The 25,000-nt window shown below is 37.9% G+C and overlaps 1 protein-coding gene and 1 pseudogene across 2 annotated transcripts; both read left to right on the top strand.

The window, feature by feature from the left end:
• Positions 1-2,307: 2,307 nt before the first annotated feature.
• LOC129760661 (cysteine protease ATG4C-like) lies at positions 2,308-4,254 on the top strand (annotated as a pseudogene).
• Positions 4,255-5,693: 1,439 nt separating this feature from the next.
• On the top strand, positions 5,694-16,165 carry LOC129760662 (uncharacterized). Of its 2 annotated transcripts, XM_055758318.1 has the most exons (12): positions 5,694-5,822; positions 5,884-6,204; positions 7,029-7,277; positions 7,337-7,381; positions 7,687-7,965; positions 8,037-8,219; positions 8,527-8,709; positions 8,775-10,862; positions 14,914-15,213; positions 15,447-15,716; positions 15,782-15,977; positions 16,049-16,165. In XM_055758318.1, the coding sequence occupies exons 1-11, from the start codon at positions 5,816-5,818 to the stop codon at positions 15,964-15,966; spliced, it is 4,110 nt and encodes a 1,369-aa protein (XP_055614293.1). In that variant the 5' UTR covers positions 5,694-5,815; the 3' UTR covers positions 15,967-15,977; positions 16,049-16,165. The 2 variants fall into 2 exon arrangements, with proteins under 2 accessions (XP_055614293.1, XP_055614292.1); XM_055758317.1 differs by having other exon boundaries at positions 15,782-16,165.
• The last annotated feature ends 8,835 nt before the right edge of the window (positions 16,166-25,000 follow it).

The raw sequence follows: 25,000 nt of genomic DNA on the forward strand, positions 1-25,000 counted from the left end.
CATTAAGATACTTGAAGGTGTTTTATAGAACCTATATGGGAAATCTAAGCGACATGTCAAAAGTGTTTTTCAAGAAGATCGATAACGTTCGCGTAACATTCTAAAGCGCACTATTAAGATACTTGAAGGTGTTTTAAAGAACCTTTAAGGGAATTCTAAGCGACATGTCAAAAATATTTTTCAAGAAGGTCGATAACGTTCGCGTAACATTCTAAAGCGCACCATTAAGATACTTGAAAGTGTTTTAAAGAACCTATATGGGAATTCTAAGCGACATGTCAAAAATGTCTGTCAATTTCTCGTCATGGTATTTGTTTCGTTTATATCTGCACTGATATTTACAAATGGAATTCAAGATTTTTTCGAATTTTTCTTATAAATGTTAAGATATTCGAATAAATTTTTGATGATGCGAATTTTTGTTATGATTCATATTGTGTACTGAAAGTCCTTTGAACGAAATAAGGTACCCTCTATTGACCAACCCACTCAATCATCTCAAATGACATTAAGTTTAAATACTAATCATTACAGTGGCAATTAACTATTGCTGGATTGGTCGAGAGGCTGGTGAGTTTCATTGCAACCTAGAGAGCAGCGGTTCAATTCTCTAGGCGTGCAAGCAGCTTTTGTAATCAAAACAATATATGTAATTAAAATCAATGAGATAGACCATGATAGACCGGCAACCTAGCAATCTGACATGTGGTTGTCAGAGCAATCTGTCAATCGGATTTTTTTTTCGTCGCGTAAAAGTTTCTTGAAATTCTCTTAGAAGCTGAATAGCGTTCTCTACAGCCACCTAAACGAACTTGAAAGTAGCTTTAAGAACTTAAATTTTGGGTTGATTAGCATGCTCTTCAGACACAAACGAGAGCTGATTAAGCTTCTATGGAACCTTTTTAAGGGAATTCTGGTTGCTTGGGTAGATATTAGGCTAGTATTGTCGACGTTGTTTACTGAGAGAGATTCACGAAGGCTGCGCAGCTCTGACCTTACAGCTTTTAACTCTTCCTTCAATAAGTGTATTATTCGGTCTTTTTCGTCTGAATCACTTGCTAGCCTTCGTTGAACGATGTTAGACAGCGAAGAACCTCTGTTTGATTCACGGTATATATTACGGGCTTCTGAGAATGAAATATCTCGGTCAACTTTTATTTTGATTATCGCTTCTTCTTCTTTGTATTTCGGGCAGTCGCGGGTAACAGGAGCATGACTTCCATTGCAATTTTTGCAAAATGCTGTATTTGTGCATGGCAGATTTTCGGCTATTTCGTGTTCCTTTGAGCACCTTAGGCATATGGTTGAACTCGATGGACATTTGTTTTTACCGTGGCCGTATTCAGCGCAGTTGAAACATAGCATGGGAGAAGGATAAAAGGTGCGAACTTTAACCCTCAATAAACCGAATTTGACGTAATCGGGTCGTTTCAGTGCATTAAACGTCAGTATCAATAATGGGGTATTTTTCCGGGTACCATCTACTTTCTTAGTAATCCTTTTGACCTTGGTAACTCCTTCAGATTTCAGTTGTGACTCAAGGAATTGTTCTTCTTCGTTGATCGTGTCCAAGTCGTACACTATGCCTTGAACATAACTAAGAGTTGGATGGGGAATAATCTCGATCGGTGTCCCATCTGTTAAACTTCGAACGCCGATGAGCTGCTGGTATACCTTCTTAGAATTCGTGCGCAGTAGGTACTTTGTTCCTCTGGCTTGTTTCGTAGCTTGTACCTTCTTTGCTGCTTCGTAGCCCACAGCACGTTCAACAGTATTGGCGATGAGAAAAGGTTTCAGTGGAAGGTCAGGTTCGGGATCTTTAGCATCACAATCGTCATTTTTCCTTGCCTTCATCAACAAGGGTCGCATTTCACCAAGATCATCGGGACCTAGCATCCAATCTGGTAAGTTGAGTGAAGGTCTACCCCCTCCATCTGGAGGGTCCGCATTAGCCTCTTCCATGGGTTAGGCACTTAGTTTTGTTGCACTATTTTCTCAGTAGTTTCTATCCGGTAGGTTATGATACTTGTATCCAAGATGAACTACTTGCATACAAGTTTGGGATTTTAACGATGTTGTTTTGATCGCACTCGGAAAAAATTCCGGATTTAAATCCGAAATTTAAGAACTTTCCCGGTCCAATGCAATGGCAAAAGAAGTTTAATGGTCAAGGTTGAACCCAAATCTTTCGGTTGCACCCTTTGACCGGAATTTTAAGGCTTATTTTCAATTTAAAAAACGCGTTTTAAATTCGACCGAAGTTTACACGCGATTGTAAACAATCGAACTTTAAACAAAACTGTGCTCATGGAATCCATAGCGAATGTGCTAGGTTTTTCTTCCTCTGCACATTCGCCGTTTGGAAGAAGGGACGTAAGCAACATTGAAATGGGCAAGCAAGGTTTTGTTTCATTCGTCATTTTGAAAGTCTTTAATTTTATACATTAAAAGGGTTTAAATTGATTGTTTTATCAATCATATAGGTAGATAATGTTATAATGAAGCTTTTTTAGTGAATATCTCAGTTTTTCAAATTTTGTTTCATTCGACGTAATGAAAGCTCACGCGAGAAATGGTTAGAATTTCGACCAATAAACGAAACAACTTATTCATGTCCGCCATTTTAGCAAAAATCTTCGACAAAGCCACATTGGCTTATTATAGTTTATTTTTAATTTTAATCCTACTGGCAGCAATACTGGCGATGAGTTGAAGAGTAAAGTGGAATCAAAACTGCTGACCATGTAGAACCACGGGAAATTTGGCTGGAGCGGTAAATTAAGGACCAATTTTTCGAAGGAACAACCGCTGTGGCTGTTGGGACGATGCTACCATCAGAAATTCATCCCCGGTCCAGCGTCGGTGGAAAACTCCGTAGAACGGACCAGTGCCAGTTTGGAAACCAATCATGATTTTTGAACAGCAGCAGGTTCAGATGAAGCAGTCTCCCTCGGAAATTTATGTGAAAAGCCCTGCGGAAGGAACGGGGACCGATGCCTTCGAAGACGGCAGCCCGGAAGCAATAGTGGAGTAAGAAGGTTGCATGATCCGTTCGGGACAGATGTTGTTGGCGCAAGGTTGAAGCACGCATTTCTTAGGCCGCTGCTGGCGCTGGGATTCGGTGACTGAGCAGTTCAGATTATTGGTTTCTCTGGGGAAGGAATCTAGCAAAAAACCGGGTGACTGGTACCGACCAGGGCCAGTTGTTCACCTATTGAGACAAGCGGTTAGGTTAGCGGCACAAGGAATAACCAATTTGGATGGATTTCACGAATATGTAGCACAAGATTGCCCCGGTAAGTTATACTGTTTCCGATCGTTGTGAACAACCATGAGAAATAAACAACTTTTTCTTTCAGTATACATCCAGGATATTATGGAAGAATGTACGATTACAACTGCACCATCCGTGGCACCATCGCAAAAGAAAGTAGTTAGAGGTAATCAGCGAAACGAATCAGGGAAAGGTGGCGGCTCCTCTCCAGCCACCGTTTCGCATTCTCACGAAAAAACTGTAGCCGTCGATTGCACATCAGAAGCTATTGCCGGATACCGGAAAGCGTTAATCTTGTTGGTACCTTTGCGACTAGGAACGGAAAAGTTGAATCCCATCTAAGGCGATTGTCTCAAGGCAATGCTTAGTTTGGATAACTGTATCGGTATAATCGGAGGTCGACCAAAACATTCACTTTATTTTATTGGATATCAAGGTAGGCATCTATATTGTACATACTGTAAAAAGATATCAAAATTCAATATCCATTGAAAATTATCTTTTTAGAGGATAAACTAATCCATCCGCACTACTGCCAGAACAACTTTGCAGCAGAGGAAGAGAAAAAGGTTCGAGTCGTCGATGAAGTCGGGGAAAAAGCCAAATTTGCAAAGGAGATTTGCGCAAAGCAGAGCCAGGCTTTGGACACCTTGAACAAAAACAATCTGACTGAGCTGAAATCCTTCGGATCACCACCAGAACAGGTGATGAAAGTTTGCTCTGCTGTGTTGGTTCTTTTCTCACCGATACGAAAAAATCCCAAAAATCGTAGCTGGAAGGCATGTAAACTGATGATGATGATGATCATCAGCTATGTCAGTTGCTTCACCAGACGGTACGGAATCGAGTTTCAGGAAAAGATGTGGATCCCGACTTTCCGGCAAGCTTTGCGGTGCACATGTACATCAGTCGATGTCTTTTTGAGAGGGACAAATTGATCTTCATGGTGTTTGTTTGGATTAAGTTTGATAAAAAATAAATATGCTGCTCTTAAACCCGCATCATTTTTCTTTTTCCAGTTAAAAACATCCCATTTCTAGAATTTAATAGAAAAAAATTACCTGTTTCCCTACCATTCTGCGATATGGTTCAAAATTAACCGTTTTTCAACTTCTCCGCAATAATTTCTTGCGGTTAAAAAGTAACCATATTTCCACTTCTCAAGAGAAGTCAAAAAATGACTTCTATAGTCCTATTTGCCGCTGGTAGTGTTCGTGATATTATACTGGTTGTTTAACCAACACTTTTCAGTTTTGGGACAATTAACCTTAAAAATGACTATGTGTGTGTCGAACGGCTGCCCGTTTTTTGTACCGAGAGTTTTTGAGGTTAATTGTCCCGTCTCATTTGTACACGCTCAGCAAGTGTGCGTAAGAAATGTCAAAAACAACTCTATGGAAAAAACCAAAAAATCACTTAACGCGGAAAGGTGTGAAAATGGTTACTTTTTAACGATAATTGGTTAATTATTTTCGAGCGTGTTGGGAAGAATGACCGTTGTGTTAAATTCCCGAAAAAAAAAAAAAACAACCAACACCCTATCAAAGAACAGAACGAAAAGTGGTGTTATAGAGTTTCATTCTCTGGCCAAAAAAAACTAAAACGAAGAAGAAGAATGTCGTATCCGATCACTTTTTCCTCAACAAATATCCACATTTTACTTATTTAGTCGGATATTCTAAACAATAAAAATGCTTTCTGCAAACTTTCTTTTCAAGCTCTCTCTATAAACTCACTCAAGACTATCCCTTTTCCGAACTCTTTTCTCTTTTCCTCATCAAGCTAGTTCATCGCAGTAATTCCTCTAAGTTCTCGAGTTCATTATCCTTTTTGATTTCTTTTCCATCATTTTGAACGGAACCTCTCAATGAGTCTATTCATTGATGTTTTCAAGACGATCTCATTTTATTTAACATTAGTGTGTCACAATTTAACAAATTATTTATTTTTTATATGCTCTCCCAATATTCTCTACAAAGAAGAAGAAAGAACCTGTATAAATTTCTATGTACCTCATTGAACTATACCCACTATAGAGTAATCATTTACTGCCCGGGTTACAGCGTACAAAGTACGTGCGCATGGTATTCTAACTAACGATTAAATCGTGTTAAATCTAAGGAATTTCATGAATCAATCGCGTTTAGAAGTTCGTTTCAGATTCTTTGAAATTAAATTCTATGAGAATAAAATTTCCTTTTGCTACTTTGCAGTTTCTGTTCTAAGTTTCAGTAAACATTATTTACAGTCAAATGGATTTTATTTAAATTATCAAAATGTAATTTTTTTAAAAACGCTTTCTTTACAATTAAAAGTATTAAATAAAAAGTTTATTTTCAACAAGTACTTTTTTATCCGTGTACAGATTATTTTGACTTATTTTATAGCATACTTTTGATAACATATTTCTGAGAGTGTGGCATAAGAGGAAAAGAAAAAGGATCGAGTTTGTTTCTGTTTTCCTTCGAGTGAAAAGTTTTCTTTAATTCAATTTTCCTCGCAGGAAATAAAAAGCAAAACCTTATCTAGGCGATTGGCGCAATGGCAGGTAATTTAAATATCCAAAATTTATGAAATGATGCTTACCAGAAGTTTTGTTTTCGAATAAGACGAACCTCCGTATGGCCGGGTGATCAGTGCTGAAGAGCTGGCATGCACCATCTACGTAGGAAACATTTCCAAATCAACAACGGAAGACCAGTTGCGGACGTGCTTCCAGCTGTGTGAAAATGTCACCTTCCGATTGGAAAATTGTAGCTATTGTCCCACGAAGATTGCCTTCGTACGTTTTGCAAATCGGACAGACGAAGCCAAGGCTCTGCGAATGAACCACACTTTTTTACAAGGCAAGCGAATCTTCGTTACCAGTTGCGACTCGGAACGTAACTTTACACCGAAATTCGCAATTGTTGTAAGAAATCTGAACGAACGTAAGTTTTTCTTCGATTTTCAAGTAGGTTTATGCCTTAGGTAATAAGTTTTTATCTTTTCTTTTTATTGTTTATTGAGATTTCAACACCAGGACGTCATTCATTCCTCTAGTCTAGTTATTCTCAAGTTTGATAATCTCCCGTACATCAAACTTATTACTCTATTGAGCAACTACAAAGCAACTTATTTTGAATAGGTTCAAATGCGTTTAATTCGGTGTTTACCACTTCACCTAGGTCTTTTACTTATATATTTCATTAAATCAATCACTAGAGCTCTGTTGACTTCTATGTTTTTCTAACATTTAAGTTTTGAGACCAGGTGAGATTAGCAATGGACGATTTTTTCTGTACTATCAATTAGAGGCCCTCAGAATTAGAGGAAGATAACTGTCAGAATCTTCGATTTTTTGTTAAGTTTCCCAATCGATTCTTCATATCTTAATCTTTATTTAAAACAAAACGTAGATTTTTTTTTTTAAATTTACCACTTTTACAAATGAAATAAAACTGCTCGAATTAAAAAAATATATATGAAAAATCGAGCAGCGGACAACTTTGAAGCGCATTTTCTCGAAAATATCATCATATCATTTGGGCACTTTTCTCTCTCTGATTCTGGGGGCCATAAATTGTAACAATATCTTTGTTTTATCAAAAAAAATTTTGTTGTTTATTGCTCTTTGTTCCCTTATTTCCCCTATTCTAAATAATGCACTGGACTATTTAACGAAATACGTCGTTTTTTTATTAGCTTGGCTCTTATTTGCGATATATTTTAATCTTTTAACTAAAGATATGAAGTAAAACTTATTGTTTTTCAGATATAAGCGAAGAAGACTTGTACGATCATTTCCTGAACATTGGACAGATTGAGTGTGTCCAAAAGCCTGCTTACAATTATGCGTATATTTCATTCGAACAAAGCGATTACACACAGCGGGCCCTTTCAGTTCGCAACCGAAACCTCAAAGGCGTACAGTTCACAGTGCAGCCCGTGAAACGCAACATTTGCATGATGCTAGACAAGCCCCAGGGAATGTCCTTCAACACCATAAGAGAAAAGTGTCAAGGTAAGGGGTTTGCGGTTAATAGTTTACGCACTAGACTTATTTTATCATCTTTTTACTAGCATATAGTTTGAGGTATGACTCAGAAGCAGAGTCGGAAACAAAGTGTAAGTACCTACCTATTAATTTTAGATATGAGGCCCACAGGATCAGAGGGATGTTAATGCCTAAATCATCGATATGGAGTTACAATATATTAATCGAATCTTCATATCTTAATCTCCATTTAGTTTATTTTAACACTTTTTCGATTAAATTAAAACTGCTTGAATTCGAACAAAATTATGAAAAATCGAGCACCTCGCGCAAAGCGCATTTTCTTAGTTAAGTACATCTATCTGATCCTAAGCGCCTTATATTATGTACATATGTGTATTTTACTTAACCAGCGTTTTTAATTTTGTTTTTAAAGTAATGGTTACAAACATTCCACGTGAATTACCAGAATCGGACGTAATGGATTATCTAGGTAAATTCGGAAAAATTGTCGACTGGGAAATGAAAAAGTCGCCTGTCTCGATAATGACCAATATCGGTTTTGTCACGTTTAGCGATGCTAAAACGGCACGTCATGTATTTTTACTCAAAGTTCACAATTACCAAGGAGTGGGCTTGGAAATCTACAATGAAAAAATCACCTGCGGCTATGATTCGTCGTTTACGGGAGTTATTCTAAAACAAACTAGCGTTTGTAAGTAGCATAAACTCTAGTTTAAATTATTTAATTTTGCAACTACTATTTTCAAATAATTACTCCAATAGATTTGACAAATGATGAGATTTACCAGGCCATGAACGAGTGCGGAAAAGTCAATCATATTTATCGGGTAAATGACGTGCGCTACAATACGGTAGTGATGTTCAAATTTATTATGTCCGTTAATCAGGCAATCAAATTGAAACGTATTGCTGAGGAAAATGTATACGTCGTAAAGTATAAAGCAGGTAAGCAACGATAGATAGCAACCGCTTTCTGAACCGCTGGTAAAAAATGTAAAATTTTCTTGTAGAAAAAATGAGAGATGGTGGAACTATCCACACAACTTCTTATTATATAATCTTCGTTCCATAATAAATTTAACTTAAAATTAATTCGAATCTGTCTGGCAATCTACGAGAATTTCTATACGTTTTAACGAACGCATGTTATAATTTAACCAACAAACTGTTTTTTTTTTGAAAGCCTAAAACTGTGTGTGAATATTCTCACAATATATGTAGGTAGTTAGCTAATAAATTATAATTTCTCCAGAAACATATGAATCGGACATGATGCCAATACCCGAAGTTTACCCGAAAACTTTAACACGAATGGAAAAAGAACAACAGCTGAGATCTTTTATGGACCCAGAAAATCGAGTTGAATCAATGCGTCTTCGTACCATACCTAACAAACTATATACCAACCCAAATAATAAATACTATCGCAATGAAGGTATTAAATTTCATAAGATTTTAGCGATACGAGCCTCCAAACTCATTATTAATATTTATTTTCAGTTCGAATAATGAATTATCCTTCTGGATCGGGATTGGATAAATTTCAAGAGTTTTTCAAGAAATGTGGCAGTGTAATCAGCTATCGTGAAGACTTTAAAAATAATGTGCCACAAGGTTTTATTGGTTTTGAAACGCGCCTTGAAGCCAGGCGTGCCTGCCTAATGAATCAGAGTTTTCTGGATGGAAAACGCTTGCTCATACATATGGCCGACGAAGAGTTATTGTTGGACCCGGAGTTATGTATAACAGTGTCTGGATTGAAGCGGTTCGTGACTGACGAAGACATCTATGATCGTTTCAACGGTATTGGGTCGGTTAAATTTGTTTTACGGGAATCAGTGGAAAAGGCAATTGTTTGTATGGAAGATACAAAATGGATTGAGCCAGCTTTGATGGTTCCGATGATAGGAATCGTAAAGGTGACGACAAAACGTTTTAATTCGACGCAACCTGGTTTGAAAATCCAAACACTACAAGCCCAAAACACTTCAGAACCCACCAAAACAAACTTGCAAAAAATACCAGTGCTCAGTCCAGTTCTGCGTCCTTCCGCTCCGAGAATGAGTTCAGTGTCTAGTGTTTCAACTAAACGTCCACAAAATAATGGATCAATGAATATTCCCGCTGGATTTCCGAATCATACCAATGGTTCTCAAGCTTCAATGATGGGATGGCCTCCAAATCGAATGATGGGACCTACAAACCAAATGACAGGACCTCCGGATCAGATGATGTATCCTCAAAGCCAAATGATGGGACCACCTGGTCAAATGATGGGACCACCTGGTCAAATGATGGGACCACCCGGTCAAATGATGGGCCCACCCGGTCAAATGATGGGACCACCCGGTCAAATGATGGGACCACCTGGTCACATGATGGGACCTCCTGATCAGATGATGGGGCCTCCTGGTCAGATGATGGGACCTCCTGGTCAAATGATGGGACCTCCTGGTCAAATGATGGGACCTCCTGGTGATATGATGGGACCTCCTGGTCAAATGATGGGACCTGGACCAATGATGGGACCTGGACCAATGATGGGGCATTCTGGTACAACGTTGGGACCCTATGGTCAAATGATGGGACCTCCTGATCAAATGATGGGCCCTGGGCCATTCATGGGACCCCCAGGTCAAATGATGGGGCCTCCTGGTCCAATGATGGATCCTATTGGCCCACAGCAAGCACAATTACCAATTGTTACTCCCGCAATGAGAAATCTAATGCAAACTATCGAAAGTCAAATGATACATGTGCCTGCTTTCAGTTCTATGCCGATGGTAGAACAATTTCGATTGATTAATGGCATCGTTAATCAGTTTATTAATGTTCCTTATTTCCGCAAATTAAAACCTGATAAAAAAATTGGTAATCTCGTCAGTGGCAAAAATAGGTTCAATGCCGCTCACACATTCATGCTTTTTACTTATCCCCAACAATTACAATTGCTAAACCTTGTTGAAACTGACTATAAGAATACTATCCAATCTGGCAAAAAATCAAACAATGACTCAAACCCTATACCAGAACTGGCACAAAGCGAAATTGGTGGAAATGTTATAGGAGAAGGTTTAGCTCCTTGGCAATTAAAACCATCAACTTCTGGATCTAGTAGCGGTAACGAGAAAAAGTGTATCAGTGCACAAGAGAGATTTGAAGAAGCAGAACTGATGAGACTTCTTTCCGAAAACATGAAACGAGATAAAGATGAAGATGAAATGTCATCAAATTCGAGTGATTCAGACAATATCCCCCCTGCTCCTGAGCCACCAACGCTCAGTAAAATGAAATCTTGCTCGAAATCTCCACTTCGAAGATCCCGTAATCAATCATCAACTAAAAAATACAGAAGATCGCGCTCAATTTCCCCACTATCACCTCGCCGACGAGAAAACCTAAGTCCGTTCTCTAGAGCGTTGGTTTCCAGTCCTCTTCTAGGGTACGATAGATCGGTTTCCAGGTCTCCTTCTTCCCGCAACAGTTTACACAATCGGAGTCCCAATTGGAAATATTCGTCACGGCGTAGCATTCTGAAAAGATCTCGCTCTCGATCTCCAAGGCGGCGCGGATCGCCACATCATTCAGGTATGTTTTGTACTTTGCACAATACTAGTTCATCAAGTCGATAAATTCAATAAGCTCATACTTTGATACTTCAACAACTTACAGTTAATTATTCGACATGATAAACAAGGAGTTATTTAATAGACAAATACCACGTTTTCATTATTGACCTTTAATTTGATTTATCATAATGTAAGATGTTTTATCTGAAATTGGCTGACCCAATGTGCTTTGTTCCACCCCTAGAAAATAAATGAAATTTTCGAAAATTAATAAAATTTTCATTGTTTTGTGGAAATGATCTCAAATCGAATGACAACATAATTCAAAAGCAATTGCTATAAAATGAGAGCTGAAGCTGGTGCGATGGGAGAATCGGACTGGTTCAGACTTGAAAGAGCTTGAATTAAAAACGTGTTTGTTCTAACAATTTTGAAATTGCTGCTGCTGGAATTGCTGAACAACGTTTTCGATATACTTCAGCTGGCTGATGTAAAAATCTCCGGCTTCATCTCGTTTGACCTCGATGCCCAGGTTAAATTTCACGTCACCAAGGCTGCTAATCTAGAAGTTCCTGGAAAGCGCCTCTTCCAGTGCTCCGATGATACGTTCATCTTCGCTAGCTACGATGATACGTTCATCTTCGTTAGCTACGATGAGATCATCAACATAAACAAGAACGTAGCACCACTTGCCACCAGCATTCTTCTTGTACATACAGGGATCTGCCTCGCACCGCTTGAATCCATCCACCATCAACGTGGCAGTACGCATCCACGCCAAACCGCTGAACGTGTTCGAGATTTGCTTTCCTACCGTACCACCGCTCGTATGGTGTGCTACTCAATGACCGTGACGGCAGCTGGTTCTGCATGTAATTCGCCGTTTCCACCGCGCTGCCCCAGAAGCCCTTCCAAAATTCCGTCGATGAGTATTTCTAGAGTTTGTTTTGATTAGGTCGTAAGAGCCACTAGACATGTTTTGAGAAAATCGATGTTTAAGTTCCGGAAAACATTTTCAATTCTCATTTTATTATTTCTGAACAAATTTTTCTGTAAATTAGAAAGTACACGTAAAACTAGACGCAGAACATGCTGCCGTACTCGAAACTAATGTAAATTAAACTACTATTGATAAAGATGTACTTACGACTTAATGCATTTCTCATTTGGCGTAAACGTCTTTTTGGTCAATCGATAAGACGGATTACAAAAACTGATTTGATTGGCCAAATCTCCAGTAATTCTTTCGGAGTTGATTAGGGAAATGCTTGAATCAAAAATCTTATCCAATAAATCCACGTATATCTTCTTCCGATGAAATCTTGAATTACTGCGTGGTGGAACTGGCCATTGGGAATCCACCAGAACATTACCGGGCATTACCTGTGCGCCACTGGCAGTTCAAGATGTGTCTAAAAGCATCCAACGCTTTAAATTGTTTAGTTTCTTCTGTAACGAAAAAAAATAAACTGGCTTTTCACACGTAGTTGAATAAAGTATATTCTACTTACCCGACAACAATTTGCAGTGTTTCACCATGCTAAAATGGATAATATCACTGCTGCAGACTGGTTTGTTTTTCTTTTCACGTTAACTTCATCACTTCTCGAAGCGATTTTCGTGACGATGCACAACGTCGTATAACCAACTTGCCGAACTATTTTTTTGCGACGTTTTGCATCACGGCAAATGCACGGCAACGCAAAATGACGCAAAAACCAAAGTACACTCAAAAATGTTAAAGTCGTCATACGTCCTAAATTCAAATCATCTTGGTAAAGTTATTTATTGATCAAATGAAACCGAGTTTTTATCAATAACAGAATGCATGTTTATCAATCGTTTGCAGCCAATAACTCAGTTTTGTTTATATTGATTCTTACGACCTAATCAAAACAAACTCTAGATTTATACATCTGGCCATTTCGAACAGATACAAGTTCTTTCGTTCAGCCACCCCGTTTTGGATAGGGGTGACGGTGTGGTGAGCTGTGCGATGCCTCAGGAAATACTTTAACTTCTTGCCAATGTATTCACCGCCCCGGTAGGACCTCAGAATTTTGAGTTTCTTTTCGAATTGCGTCTTGACCAGCTAGACGTACTCCTTTAGCTTCTCGAGCGCTTCCGACTTCGGTCGTTCTCCGGTCCGGTATTTACTATGGTCGTCGATGAACGTGATAAAGTACTGGCCTTCCACCTGTAGTTTTCGTTCGCATCGGCCCACAAATGTCGGTGTGCACCAAGTCCATGACATTCGACGATACATTTCCTGACACCTTCGGGAATGGCGCCCTTTGCATCTTCCCTTCACGGTAACTCCTTCAGCCATAGTCTGCAATTTGAGCACCGCGCCACAGTCTCTGTGACCAAAACGCCTATGCCAGCCATGCGCGCAGTCGCCATTTGTTGTTGCCAGGGATATGCGCTTTGTCGGATGACACAGCACAAAGAAATTTCCAACCGACTGCGCCGTTGCATACAGCTTCGCGCCCCTCATGATTTTGGCACAACTTGCTTTGAAAACAACGACAAATCCTTTTTGCAGTTTTGAAGTTGACAATGTGGCATGAGGCTCCGGAATCTAGTATCCCTGCTTTTCCACTTGACTACCGCATTCAGTGAGAAACGTGTATTGACTGTTGTCGTCATGCGTCGTAATCGCTTTCCGTTGCTTAGTAACTGGACTGTTACTTTCTGCATTAGTCCATGCTCGAAATTTTGCGAGTGATTGCAGTGGAGAGAGAATTCTTTGCATTTGGAGTGGTAATGATCAAAATTCCACGACTGCTTCACAAATTGCAACAATTAGCACATTTTCACTCTCTCTGAGCATTGGTTTCTCTCATTTGAAATCAAACCTTCTAATTTTCCTAACAAATTGCCACAAATTACCACAAATTCAATCATTGGCTGCACAATTTGTGTGATCATTGACGAATTTTCTCCTTCTGAAAGAGCTTGAAGTAAAAACGTGTTTGTTCTAACAAGTTTTTATTCTGACAAACTAAAAGTAATTTTAACTAAGCAACGATTGCTTTGATGTTCAGTTGCTTGCTGCGTTGCATACTCGCAACAATAATCTTGGACCAAGTTATTCAGCCGAAAATTTCCTTTAGAATTTTTTTGTATGATTTCTTTACTATAGAGATTTCCAGCATTCAGCTGGTTCATCTCTTTACTTAGAAGATTTATAAATTGGCACCAAAACCATTAGCAGGCTCCGTTCCACAGGGTGTTGTTGATTTTTCAGTACAAAATATTCACTTTTCCCATACAAACCTAAGATTTCAAATCTACTCATTTAAACGTTACTCAAAAATTCTGTAAAAAATCATGGATGAGTTTTGAACCAAAACGAAGCTTTAGACCCCAGGGTTTGAGAAATTCAAAAATCGACTCAATCTAATCGGACACCCTATTATTACTAAATAAATTCTGTTTCAAAAGTTGTTGAGCAAAGATTGAAAGGACAAACACATTTAAATCTTTACTATCTTATCTAAGAAAAACTTAAAAATTGAATAAAAATAAGGTATAGGTTTCATAATGATCCTCCCATGGACCAACGCCTATACCTTTCTGTAAGAAAGTCAAAAAATGCTAGCTTGCGTAGAAGCGAAATGAATTAAAATTTTCCGTTCCATTCTGCATACAGTTTTCATCTTTCTCAAAATACGCTGTAGAATTCTTGTAAAATGTCAGCAGGAAACTTATACAGATTGAAATAAAAAGCTTAATCTTCTAAGAAACACATATTGTCATGACTTATGTACATTAGATAATGAGCTTTTCACTGCTTCTAGCACTGATCACACTTCTAGTATTAAGTGTGAGTGATATTGATTATAAAAAGAAGTGGTTACAAAACAAGAAGTCGCTTCTACATTTTGCAATTTATCTCAAAATCAAAATTTGTATGACAAAAATACTCGAGACTTGAAGATAATATTAGGTGAAAATCTGGCTTTTACAATTTTTCTGAGCTTGGATCTTAGTGTAACAAAACAATGCAAGATCAGGTCCTCAACGTTATGGAATACACTCTCTCTAATAATCCTTATGATTTTCAGAACCTCTGGAAAAACGTAGAACCTCCGGAACACCAAGTTCGAGAAAAGAAAGATCATCTTCGACATCTCCTCGGCGTCGCCGTAGTACTAGTCGCGGAAATGTACGCCATGAATCAAGTCGGCGCTCCGTTCGATATAGATCTCGCTCGCGTTCGCGATCTCCCCGGTCCCCGCGGCGCAGCAGACATTCACCACGTGTCCGATCTCCCTTGCGGGAAGACGATCACGCAAAACCGGAGTCTGACCTCGATTGTGCTACATCCGAAGGAATAATGGATCATGAGGGCGAAACTCCTGTCAGTAAGTACCACCTTCTCTGGATTGATTTCTGATACAGTTCTATTTAATTCCGGCGGTTTTGCAAGACTCTTCTATTGCTCTGCAAGCTCTCTTCATGTCAAACAATGAAATGCTGCTTTTCCATTTCTATACTAAGTGGGGGGTACAATCAAAAGCTGGAACATTGAATGCGTGCCTGAGATTAATGTCAAAATTAGAAATCAACCATCTATGTATCCTTTTTTTATTATCAGTTTTCGTTGGTAACTTGCCCCAGGATGTTACGGAGTACCAGGTTACTGAGGTTTTCAGCAAGTATGGCCAGATAGTTTCTTTGGACCTCAGCGAAACCAATTCTGGCACAAAAAAGGCTTTCATCGAATTTGTGACTTTCGACCAAGCTATAAAATCCCTTGAAATGCACCTTCGTACATATCGTGACCATTTGCTAAGGGTTGCATTCAAGTCCGTGAACTACAAATATCGATCCGGGTACGCCGTCATGGTCTCTACGAAAGGAAATCGTAAGTTACTTTTACATGAGAATTGACTCATGATTGTAGTCTATCATTGTGTTAAAATTTTGCAGAATACAACGAAGTATTGATTTACAAGTCCCTTAAAGCGTGTGGAGAAATCACTTGTATCTGGACGAGAATAATTAACAAACGTTCGTTCTGCATTATCGATTTCAAGAACACAGATTCCGTGAAGAAGGCACTTCGAACAAATCGTCTCAATAATGGGTTCAAGTGTAAGGTCACGTCGATGTAAGGATTTGGTAGGTAAGCTCTATCGTTACTTTTTCGAAAAACAGATCGAATATCCTGAGCAGTGAAAGAATTTTAAATTCTAGGTGCGGCATTATGAATAATGCTATTACTATTCTAGAAAATAATAAGATGAACCCATATTATCAACAAGCCCTAGATTAAGTTTACGTTAAGTTAATCCATTGCATTTTTCTGGATAATTTTATAGTTTCCAACACGTAAAATTTAGCAAAACCTATAGGAAAGCATATATAATTTAAATAGGTTGAAGTTAGCTATAGTATCATGGTGTTTTATGTAGATTTGAAACTATAAACATTCATCATGTTAAAAATATGCATTTAACCGATACTTTATACGTACGTACAAACGACTAGAAAATAGGAACGCGTCGAAAAATGAACGTGACCGTTAAGAGGAACGGAGAAGCATAAGCGTTAATACCCCAAAGCGAATGGCTCTGCAACCTGCATTAAAAAGAAATAGATATAGCTTATTCATACTTTAAATAAATGTATAGGTAATGCATTCTTTCATTGATATACATATATTAGATTTTACTAAGATTATAACTTTAATTTTATTATGAACTGAAATGTTTTGATGAAGACAAATAAGGAGATTGAATAATAAGTGGTACATAATACTTTTTATCAGAGAAATATAAAATTAAGTTATGTAGTATATTTATCATTGTTGTCACTCAAAATGTTTCCATCATAAATTTGAATATGGGTGATCGCGTGAAAGTGATACACTTTGTTTATTTCATAAAACTCAAACAAGGGATGAATAAGTAAACAAGTTTAGAATCCAGGTAAAAAAAACTCAAACCAGTTTTTATGTCTTTTCGGAAACGATTTCAATATCATCTACAGGGTCCGGCAATTGAACTGCTACATTACTTCAACAGTAACTCGGAAGTGCCAAAAAACGGTATGGTGGGGGACGCCGACCTACTGTGGTGACACCAGCCATGGCGAAGACCGCCAAGAAGCGCCTTAAGAGAAATCCTCGTCGTAGTGCCACTAAATTGACAGAGGATCTCAACATATCGGATCGAAGTCTCCGTCGGATCCTGAAAGATAAACTTCAGACCAAGCCCTACAAGCTCCAAAAGGTCCAAGACCTTACGGTGAGGCAGAAACAAGCACGGGTAAAAAAAGCGAATGCGCTGCTGAAGAGGCCCGCGAAGGAAGGTTTAAAAATATCGTGTTTACCGACGAGAAACTCTTTACCGTACAGCAGTTCGTGAATGAGCAGAACGACAGAGGTTGGTTGCCAGAACGGCCACCTGGCGACAGAAACCAGCATCGGTGACGGTTTGGGCCGGAATCACCCGTGATGGCCGGACTCCGCTGGTTTTTGTCCCTGAAGGAGTTAAGATCAACCAAAAAACATATCGGTAACTAGTTCTACAGAATGTCGTCGAACCGTGGGCACGTCGACATTATGGTTCCAGGGATTGGGTTTTCCAACAGGACTCGGCGCCGGCTCACAAAGCGAAGAAAACCCAACTTTGGATTGCGCAACATTTTCAAGGGTTCATTTCGAGCTCCGAGTGGCCGGCGAGTTCGCCAGACCTGAACCCTATGGACTTCGCTGTTCGGAGGCCGAAGTCTGCTCTAAGAAACATGAAGGTGTGGAGGTCCTGAAGCGACATCTCGTGGCAGCCTGGGATAAAATACCACAAGAACACCTGCGGGCCTCATACAATGCGTTCCTCGAACGTCTGCGGCGAGTGGTTAAACTCAACGAACTTCACCAGTGAATTTTGAAAAAGTAATTTGTTTTCAAGAGAAATTGAATGGATTTGAAATAAAAAGTTGTTCTTTTGATCAACTCATATGTTTATTTCAATGTAGCACTTAAATTGCCGGACCCTGTAGTAATTTTACAAACTATGTACTTGAATTCAATTTTTCCACCTTTATGTTTGATAACGGCTACGAAGCTTTTAAGAACTCAGAGTTTGAGAAATTCAAAAATGAACCCATATCGACTCAGCTGTGATTGTGTTAGGGGAAGAATATCGACGAAAGAAAAATTACTAACAATATTAATTGATAAGGACTTTAATACGAACAAGGAGTACTACTTTCAATAAATTTTCCAAGCCTATTTGCTTACTTGCGCCAAAATGCTTCTTGTCAAAGACAGGTTTTGCTTTCAACAGCATTCAGCAACCGTACATAAAGCATTGATCGTTCAGAAATGGTGAAAACAGAGTTCACCGTCACCGGATTTGAACCCACTAGACTTCTGCTAAGGAAGTTGGATAACGTTGGGCCTCCGAGGTTGAACACATTTAGAATCGTTTGGTAAATATTTGGAACTAAATGCCTAACTAAGTCGTACGTGCGGCTTGCAAAGACTACGAAAAGCGTCTACACGGTTCACTGAGGTGAAAAATTGGAATTCGTGTACTTACATTGTAATCTTACTACTTAGAGCAAGTTCACTGGTGTTGGGAAAAGGTGGTAGAACTTTTGACATTTTGAAAATTTTACCATGCAAAAATGTTTTCAAGATCTTGGGGCGTTGTATTTTTTTAACAACACTGTTTCTATTTCAGCCGTATGTGATAGAAATATTGCTATTTTTGCATCACAGCATGCGAAAATACAACACGTGTTGTAAAAAAACCAGAAGGCCACAGATCTTGAAAATGTTTTTACATGGCAAAATTTTCAAAATGTGCCGTAAGTGTCAAAATTTCTACCACTTTTTCCCAACACCAGTGAACTTGCTCTTAGATGTAGATGATTTTGATATCCATTCCGAAGAGAAATAAAATTGTTTTATGAAATAATCAAAGTGTATCACTATCGCGTTGCCACCCTGTAGTGTCTACTTATAATTATACAGGCGATCCTCAAAAATTATGTTAGAATTTTAAGCTGTATTTTAAGGAAAGAAACTTTGATCATGACACCTACTTTCAACAAATATTAACAGGGAAAAATAAAACAATTAAGAATTGTTATGAGGCATTGTTGAGCGTGTAATGATCACACTTGCCTGTGTGTCATTCAACGTTTGGTTTTTTCACTCACGTGCAGGGCTGTCAGGTGGTTTCGTCAAAAATCAGGACAACGCGAAGTTAAAAATCAGGATTTTTCAGGACACCTCTTGATTCATAAAAATAATAAGGACTTCTGCTTAGTTTGCATGAATAAAGGCGCAATACAGGTGCTGTAAACGCCTTGATTTATGCAACAACAGTACGCAGCTTGTATAAAGCTGACTCTTTAGCTAAAGCAGGAAGAAATGAAATACCTTTGTTTATACCTCTCCCAGCCCAAGACATAAAACGCCTAGTTGAAGACAGAATAAGAGCTGAATGGGAACAAAATTGGTACGCTTCTTCAAATTTCCTGACAAGGATTAAGAAATGTATATACCACTAAATGGAATAACCGCAGGAACGCTTCTGAACAGCGAGTTCTGAGTAGGTTAAGAATAGGACATACTCGATTAACTCATTCATTCCTTTTCGAGAAAGACTCGCAACCTGTCTGTCAATTCTGTGGAGTACGGATTACTATTCAACATATTCTCGTTGATTGTGATGGATATGATCAAGCCAGACGAGATCATGGAATAACCGGAGATATCTGTGGAATTCTACACAACGATCCAATCGAATGAAACAGCAATTTTAAGCTTCATGAAAGCTATATTGAAATGTTCAATGAAATTTAAGTTAGGACACTTAGGATATCATTATTTTAATTAGCTTTTAAGAAACTTTAAGATACGAATGCCATGAAAATGGTAAAATGTCTTTAATAAAATAATAACAATAAGTACGCAGCTTGAAGATTATCATCTGTTAAATCGGTTTAACTATTTTCTAACCTATTTGTTCGATTTTCGCATAGTTTAACTTAAAAATTCGATCATATTTGAGAAGCTTTTATGAAAATCAGAACAAATCAGGACAAGTTTTCATAAATTAGGATAACTCGAAAGTTTTTAAAAATCAGGACGGTCTCTCGAATCCTGATAAATCAGGACACCTGGCACCTCTGCTCACGTGCTGACTGACTTCGGACGAGTAAAGTTAAGTAAAGTTTTATTCTCTTTAAGTTGTGATATTGCGTTAATGTGTTCAATTTTGTTCTAAAGTTAAACCCCAATAGGTTACAGGTCCCGTGTAAAGTAATGATTCGTATTATTGTGAACAAGTTAGAGACTAATTCGTTCTGAGTAGGCCAAGGGTTGAAAACAGAAAAAAAATGCTCAAATGTCAAATTCGTCAGATACAATCACCGTTCAGTAAGCAAGTGTCAAATTTTGTTTCATTAGAATGATGATTATAAAAAGTTTTTTTTTAAATTTTTGAGAGAGTTTTGCATTGGACAGATTAACAAGTTTCACTAAACTGAGAATGCCTCATCTATAAAAAAAAGACAATAGTTTTGTTAATTTTGTTTGTCTCCGGCGCGAGTTTTTATCATAAACGATTACAACTCTTCAAAAAGTGCTCAGTTTTCTGCCAAAAAGTAAAAAAAAGTGCTGCAGCGAATTTCTATTCGCCTGCCCTAGTGAGTACGTAAACTTTTTGCTCAATCTACACCAGGCATGTCAAACTGGGGGTTTGCGGGCCGCATGCGGCCCGCGGCCTAGGTCAATGCGGCCCGCGTAGTCCCGTCTTAAATTGTCACAAAAAAAACACCACTGATTTTTATGTAAAACATTACTGCAAAAAAAACTAAAGCTGAATGTATCGATTTAACTTATTTTGGCTGCGGCCCTCTACGTCATAGAAAATTTTTAATGCGGCCCGCACACCTATACGAGTTTGACATGCCTGATCTACACAAAATGTCTATCATATGCATAATGTTTTGATGCTTCGAGCAATAAAGTTATTCAGCTTAGAAATGTATCATCATTACAGAAATATTAAAAAAAACCAACTAGGTTTTCTCGTGACGAAATTGTTACAATTTTTGTGCTCCGGAAAATAAGCTCTTATGATCGTTAAGGGGGGGGGGGGGGGGGGGGGGGGGGGGGGGGGGGGGGAATACGGTCTAACACTTTCAAAAAATCGATTTTTTTGTTTTTTCATTTTCTTATTGTAAAACATTTCAAGAATGTTGTGTCAAATTTTCAAGTCAATTGAAGCAAAACTGTAGAAGTTATAAGCCTTTCTCTCCTCCTATCTAATACTGCAAAGAAGCAAAATCAGAAACTTCAAACGCGTTTTTCTCGAAAGCACATTTTTAAAGTCCGTGGACATCGTCATTTGAAAACTACTTATCCGATTCTTTTCAAATTTGGAACATATTTTCTACATATAAAATACCAGACCCCAACGTTTTTCTTTTTTTGTTTTTTTACTTTGGGGAGATTTTACAGATAAAAAATGGCGGATTTTTTCGTGAAAAATCGCAGTTTTTACTTCAAACAGCCACAAAAATTTCAAAAAAAAAAAATTTTAAGTTAAATAAAAACGTTGGGGTCCAGAAAAACATCTGTTAAAAATATTTTGCTCTGATTTTTTGACTTCAGATGATTCTGTGCTGAGATACAGTGTCCACCGCAAATCCTGTTTTTTAAATGGCATCATCGAAAGTGCTCCGTCACCGGTTCATTTTTCAATATTTTCCTACGAAAAAATTTCTAAATGTTCTTTTAACAATGCTTTGTATAATGCAAAAACTTTGAATACATTTGTTTGAACGATAGCTCTAGAAAAAAATCGTGAAAATGGTGTTTTTTTTACCCGTTAGACCCTACCCCCCCTTAAGTCATCTTGATCTACAATGTACGTACTGCAACATGATCTACACATTGTTCTTATATTTTCACTATCATGAAATTTATGATTTTTCACTGTAATCTATTTTAAAAGACGTTTTCACTTTAACTTGTTGACTCGGGACACGATGAGCATTTTCTGCCGTAGAATCTAGCAGCGAGTTCAATTCGATTAGGTTCACTGAATTTTACAATAACTTTATGAAGAGATTCATCACCCTTTTATTTAAATTTGATATGCGATGATAATACTTCTAAATAAATTCTACCCGCTCATTTTCACCACCTTTCATTTCATCTAACGTTCTATTCATCTATACAAATTTCATAATCTTGAGATGTCCCTATTAAGGAGTGTTTCGAAAATAAGTTATAAACACTTTTTTTTCATTGTATTGATTTTATTGATGATTCAAACAAAGAAACAGTTTGGAAGTGTTTTAAAAAGCTTATTCTTACAGTTTATAAAGAAATACAAGTAAAAAGGTAATTAGTGATAATATTCTCGGACTTTCGACTTGACGCGTTTCATTAGGTTTTGTACAGCTGATTGATCACACTTCTTGGCCGCAGCATTCTAATTTTTTTTGAAAACCGTCTTGGTCCTGTTTGCCTTACCATCCTTCTTGAAAACTCTCTTGACGATAGCCCAATATCGTTCTATGATTCGAAGCTGGGGGCAGTTTGATGGGTTAATATCTTTCTTAACGAAATCTACATCGTTATCCTCAAACCATCTAAAAGTGAATTTAGCGTAGTGAGCTGACGCCAAATCCGGCCAGAACAATGGTGGAGTCGTTATGTTTCTTAAATGGTGGCAGCAACCTTTTCTGCAAACACTCCTTTTAGTAGATATCGGCATTTGTTGTTCCTTTTGTAAAGAAACTCGCCGACTTCAATCCGCAGGAGCAGATTGCCTGTCACACAAGCACTTTCTGGCCAATTTTTTCCACCTCAATCGACTTCTCGTGGTCACTCACATTCTCCCCAATAGCTGCATTGTAGAATTGTGGTCCCGGAAGAGTATTGGAATCCTTTTTTACATAAGTTTCATCGTCCGTGAGAATGCACGCATCTGGCTTCTGCAAAATCCGATGATACAGCTTCCGAGCTCTGGTTTTGGCTCGTGATTTTTTTTCAGCCGTTTGTTTGGACACTTTCTACTTCTTGTATGTCTTCAGGTTATTCCGCTCCTTGGTCCGCTGTACCATTCCGATCGAGGTCCCAGCTTTTTTCGCCAAATCCCGTATGGACATCCATCGATTCCGGTTGATTACCTTACGGTCCAGATTTGGGTCAAATGGTCCTAATTTTCCGCCTCTTCCTGGCAAAACATCGAACGTATAGTGTTTCCCGGACTTGTGGATGATGGATTTTACGCTCGCAGGATGAATGCCGAAACGTTTCACCACTTCATTAATCGAGATGCCCTTCTCTCACATCCAAGTGTCCAACACACGAATTTTAACTTCTTTTTTAATTCGCGACATTTTGGGAGAAAAGAATGTTTCAAACGTAAACAAAGCGCTGGTTCACTCTTGACAGATCAAGATGCTAGATACAGGTGAGCACCGTTGTGTGCGTTCACGCGTTAGTAAGTAGAAGTTTATGTTTATAGTTAATTATGTTAATTATGTTTAAAGTTAATTTTCGATACACTCCTTAAAAAGGACATCACTTTTCACCGATAAGGCCGAAAAATTAAAGTAACAAATTATTCAATAACTAAAAATAAGTCATACAATGCAAATGTTTAAAATCATAAAAAAGGTTGGATCCCAGCAAAAAGGTTATCGGCAGGATACATTCTTCGCTGGTTCGGAACCATACATCTAAAAGTGGCAGGAGCCAAGCTGATGCTGTTTTGATATCGGATTCCACTGCAACCGAAGTTTCTACAACTGATTAGTCTACATCCTGTAGATTTATTTTGATACAGCACACTTCAAAATTTTGAACACCTTTGCGGTTATTTTCAACTGGATTTAATATCTGTTGTTCCTTATTCAAACTTGCTTCTTCCTCAGTTAGAACGCGCCTACTCAAACTCAAAAAAAAAGATGTAGGTGTTTTTTCATAAAATTAATCAACATTTGTTGGAACTGAAGATCGTTAGTCTTTATTAGAGCGTTTTCACTGGTATTGGGAAAAAGTGGTAGAAATTTTGACACTTATGGCTCATTTTGAAAACTTTACCATGCAAAAACATTTCCAAGATCTTCAATTTAGTTCAGCCTTCAGTTTTTTTTACAACACGTGTTTTCTATTTTCGCATGCTGTGATGCAAAAATAGCTCGATTTCTATCACATACGGCTGAAATAGAAACAGTGATGTAAAAAAATACAAGGCCGTAAGATCTTGAAAACATTTTTGCATGGTAAAATTTTCAAAATGTCAAAATTTCTACTAAATTTTCCCAACACACCAGTTAACTTCCCGCATACTAAAATACCATATCTAAAACAGTCCATACAATTCATCTACGGTTTCAGAAAAAGTGATTGTTTCTGTAAACGCAGATATTCTATCAAACTTTACTTCGACAACGATAAGAACCAAACATTAACGTTCATGTGTAAAGATGATGGTATCTGGAAAGGTGATAGAATGGTATGAACGATTTCCTGCCATTTTTCTTTTATCGTAAAAATACTCTCAAACCTTTACTCATACCGTCCATCCTTTCTGTCATACGCACTCAAAAAACGAACGAAACGCCGGTCAAAGATGCCAGATGGTTTGACACGGTAATCAGTACACATTTTAAAATTTCTTTTATATTCTGAAAAGGAATCTAAATTTAGATGTCAGGAATCAAGTAAATGTTAAATTATTCAAAATGATACAAGACTCAACTTTTAAAGCAACAAAAAAAAAATGGAAGAAGTCAACTTTCTCATTTTTAATGTTTTTGATTTTTTTTGGAAAATAATCACGGCATGGTTTATCACATGATGTTTATCGTATGCATACATCAATTTATGTGAACTAACGAGTCTATAGTCAAAGAATATTTAAATAACGTAGTGTCGAGAGCAAAACATGTTTTAGAACGCAAATGAATTCCGATTTCTTTTTTATTGCGTAGTATGGCCGAAAGTTAATTGTCCTTTAAAGACTACATTATGTTCTTTTTCTTATTTTATTTTTTGATGCAGTGTCATCTTGAAGCTAAAACGCGCAAAAATTAAAAAAAAATCAGCTTTCAAAAGATCTAGCTGGTAATTTTTAAGTGTTCGACTGATTGGCATGATTTTTATCCAAC

The sequence above is a fragment of the Uranotaenia lowii genome, unplaced genomic scaffold, assembly GCF_029784155.1.
Source record: "Uranotaenia lowii strain MFRU-FL unplaced genomic scaffold, ASM2978415v1 HiC_scaffold_710, whole genome shotgun sequence".
In the NCBI taxonomy this organism is placed as follows: domain Eukaryota; kingdom Metazoa; phylum Arthropoda; class Insecta; order Diptera; family Culicidae; genus Uranotaenia; species Uranotaenia lowii.

Excerpts from the sequence above, each read along its gene's own strand:
- LOC129760662 (XM_055758317.1), top strand. Across the intron at positions 7,278-7,336 it reads CATAAGAGAAAAGTGTCAAG|CATATAGTTTGAGGTATGAC; the intron begins GTAAGGGGTTTG and ends TCTTTTTACTAG. Across the intron at positions 7,382-7,686 it reads AGCAGAGTCGGAAACAAAGT|TAATGGTTACAAACATTCCA; the intron begins GTAAGTACCTAC and ends TTGTTTTTAAAG.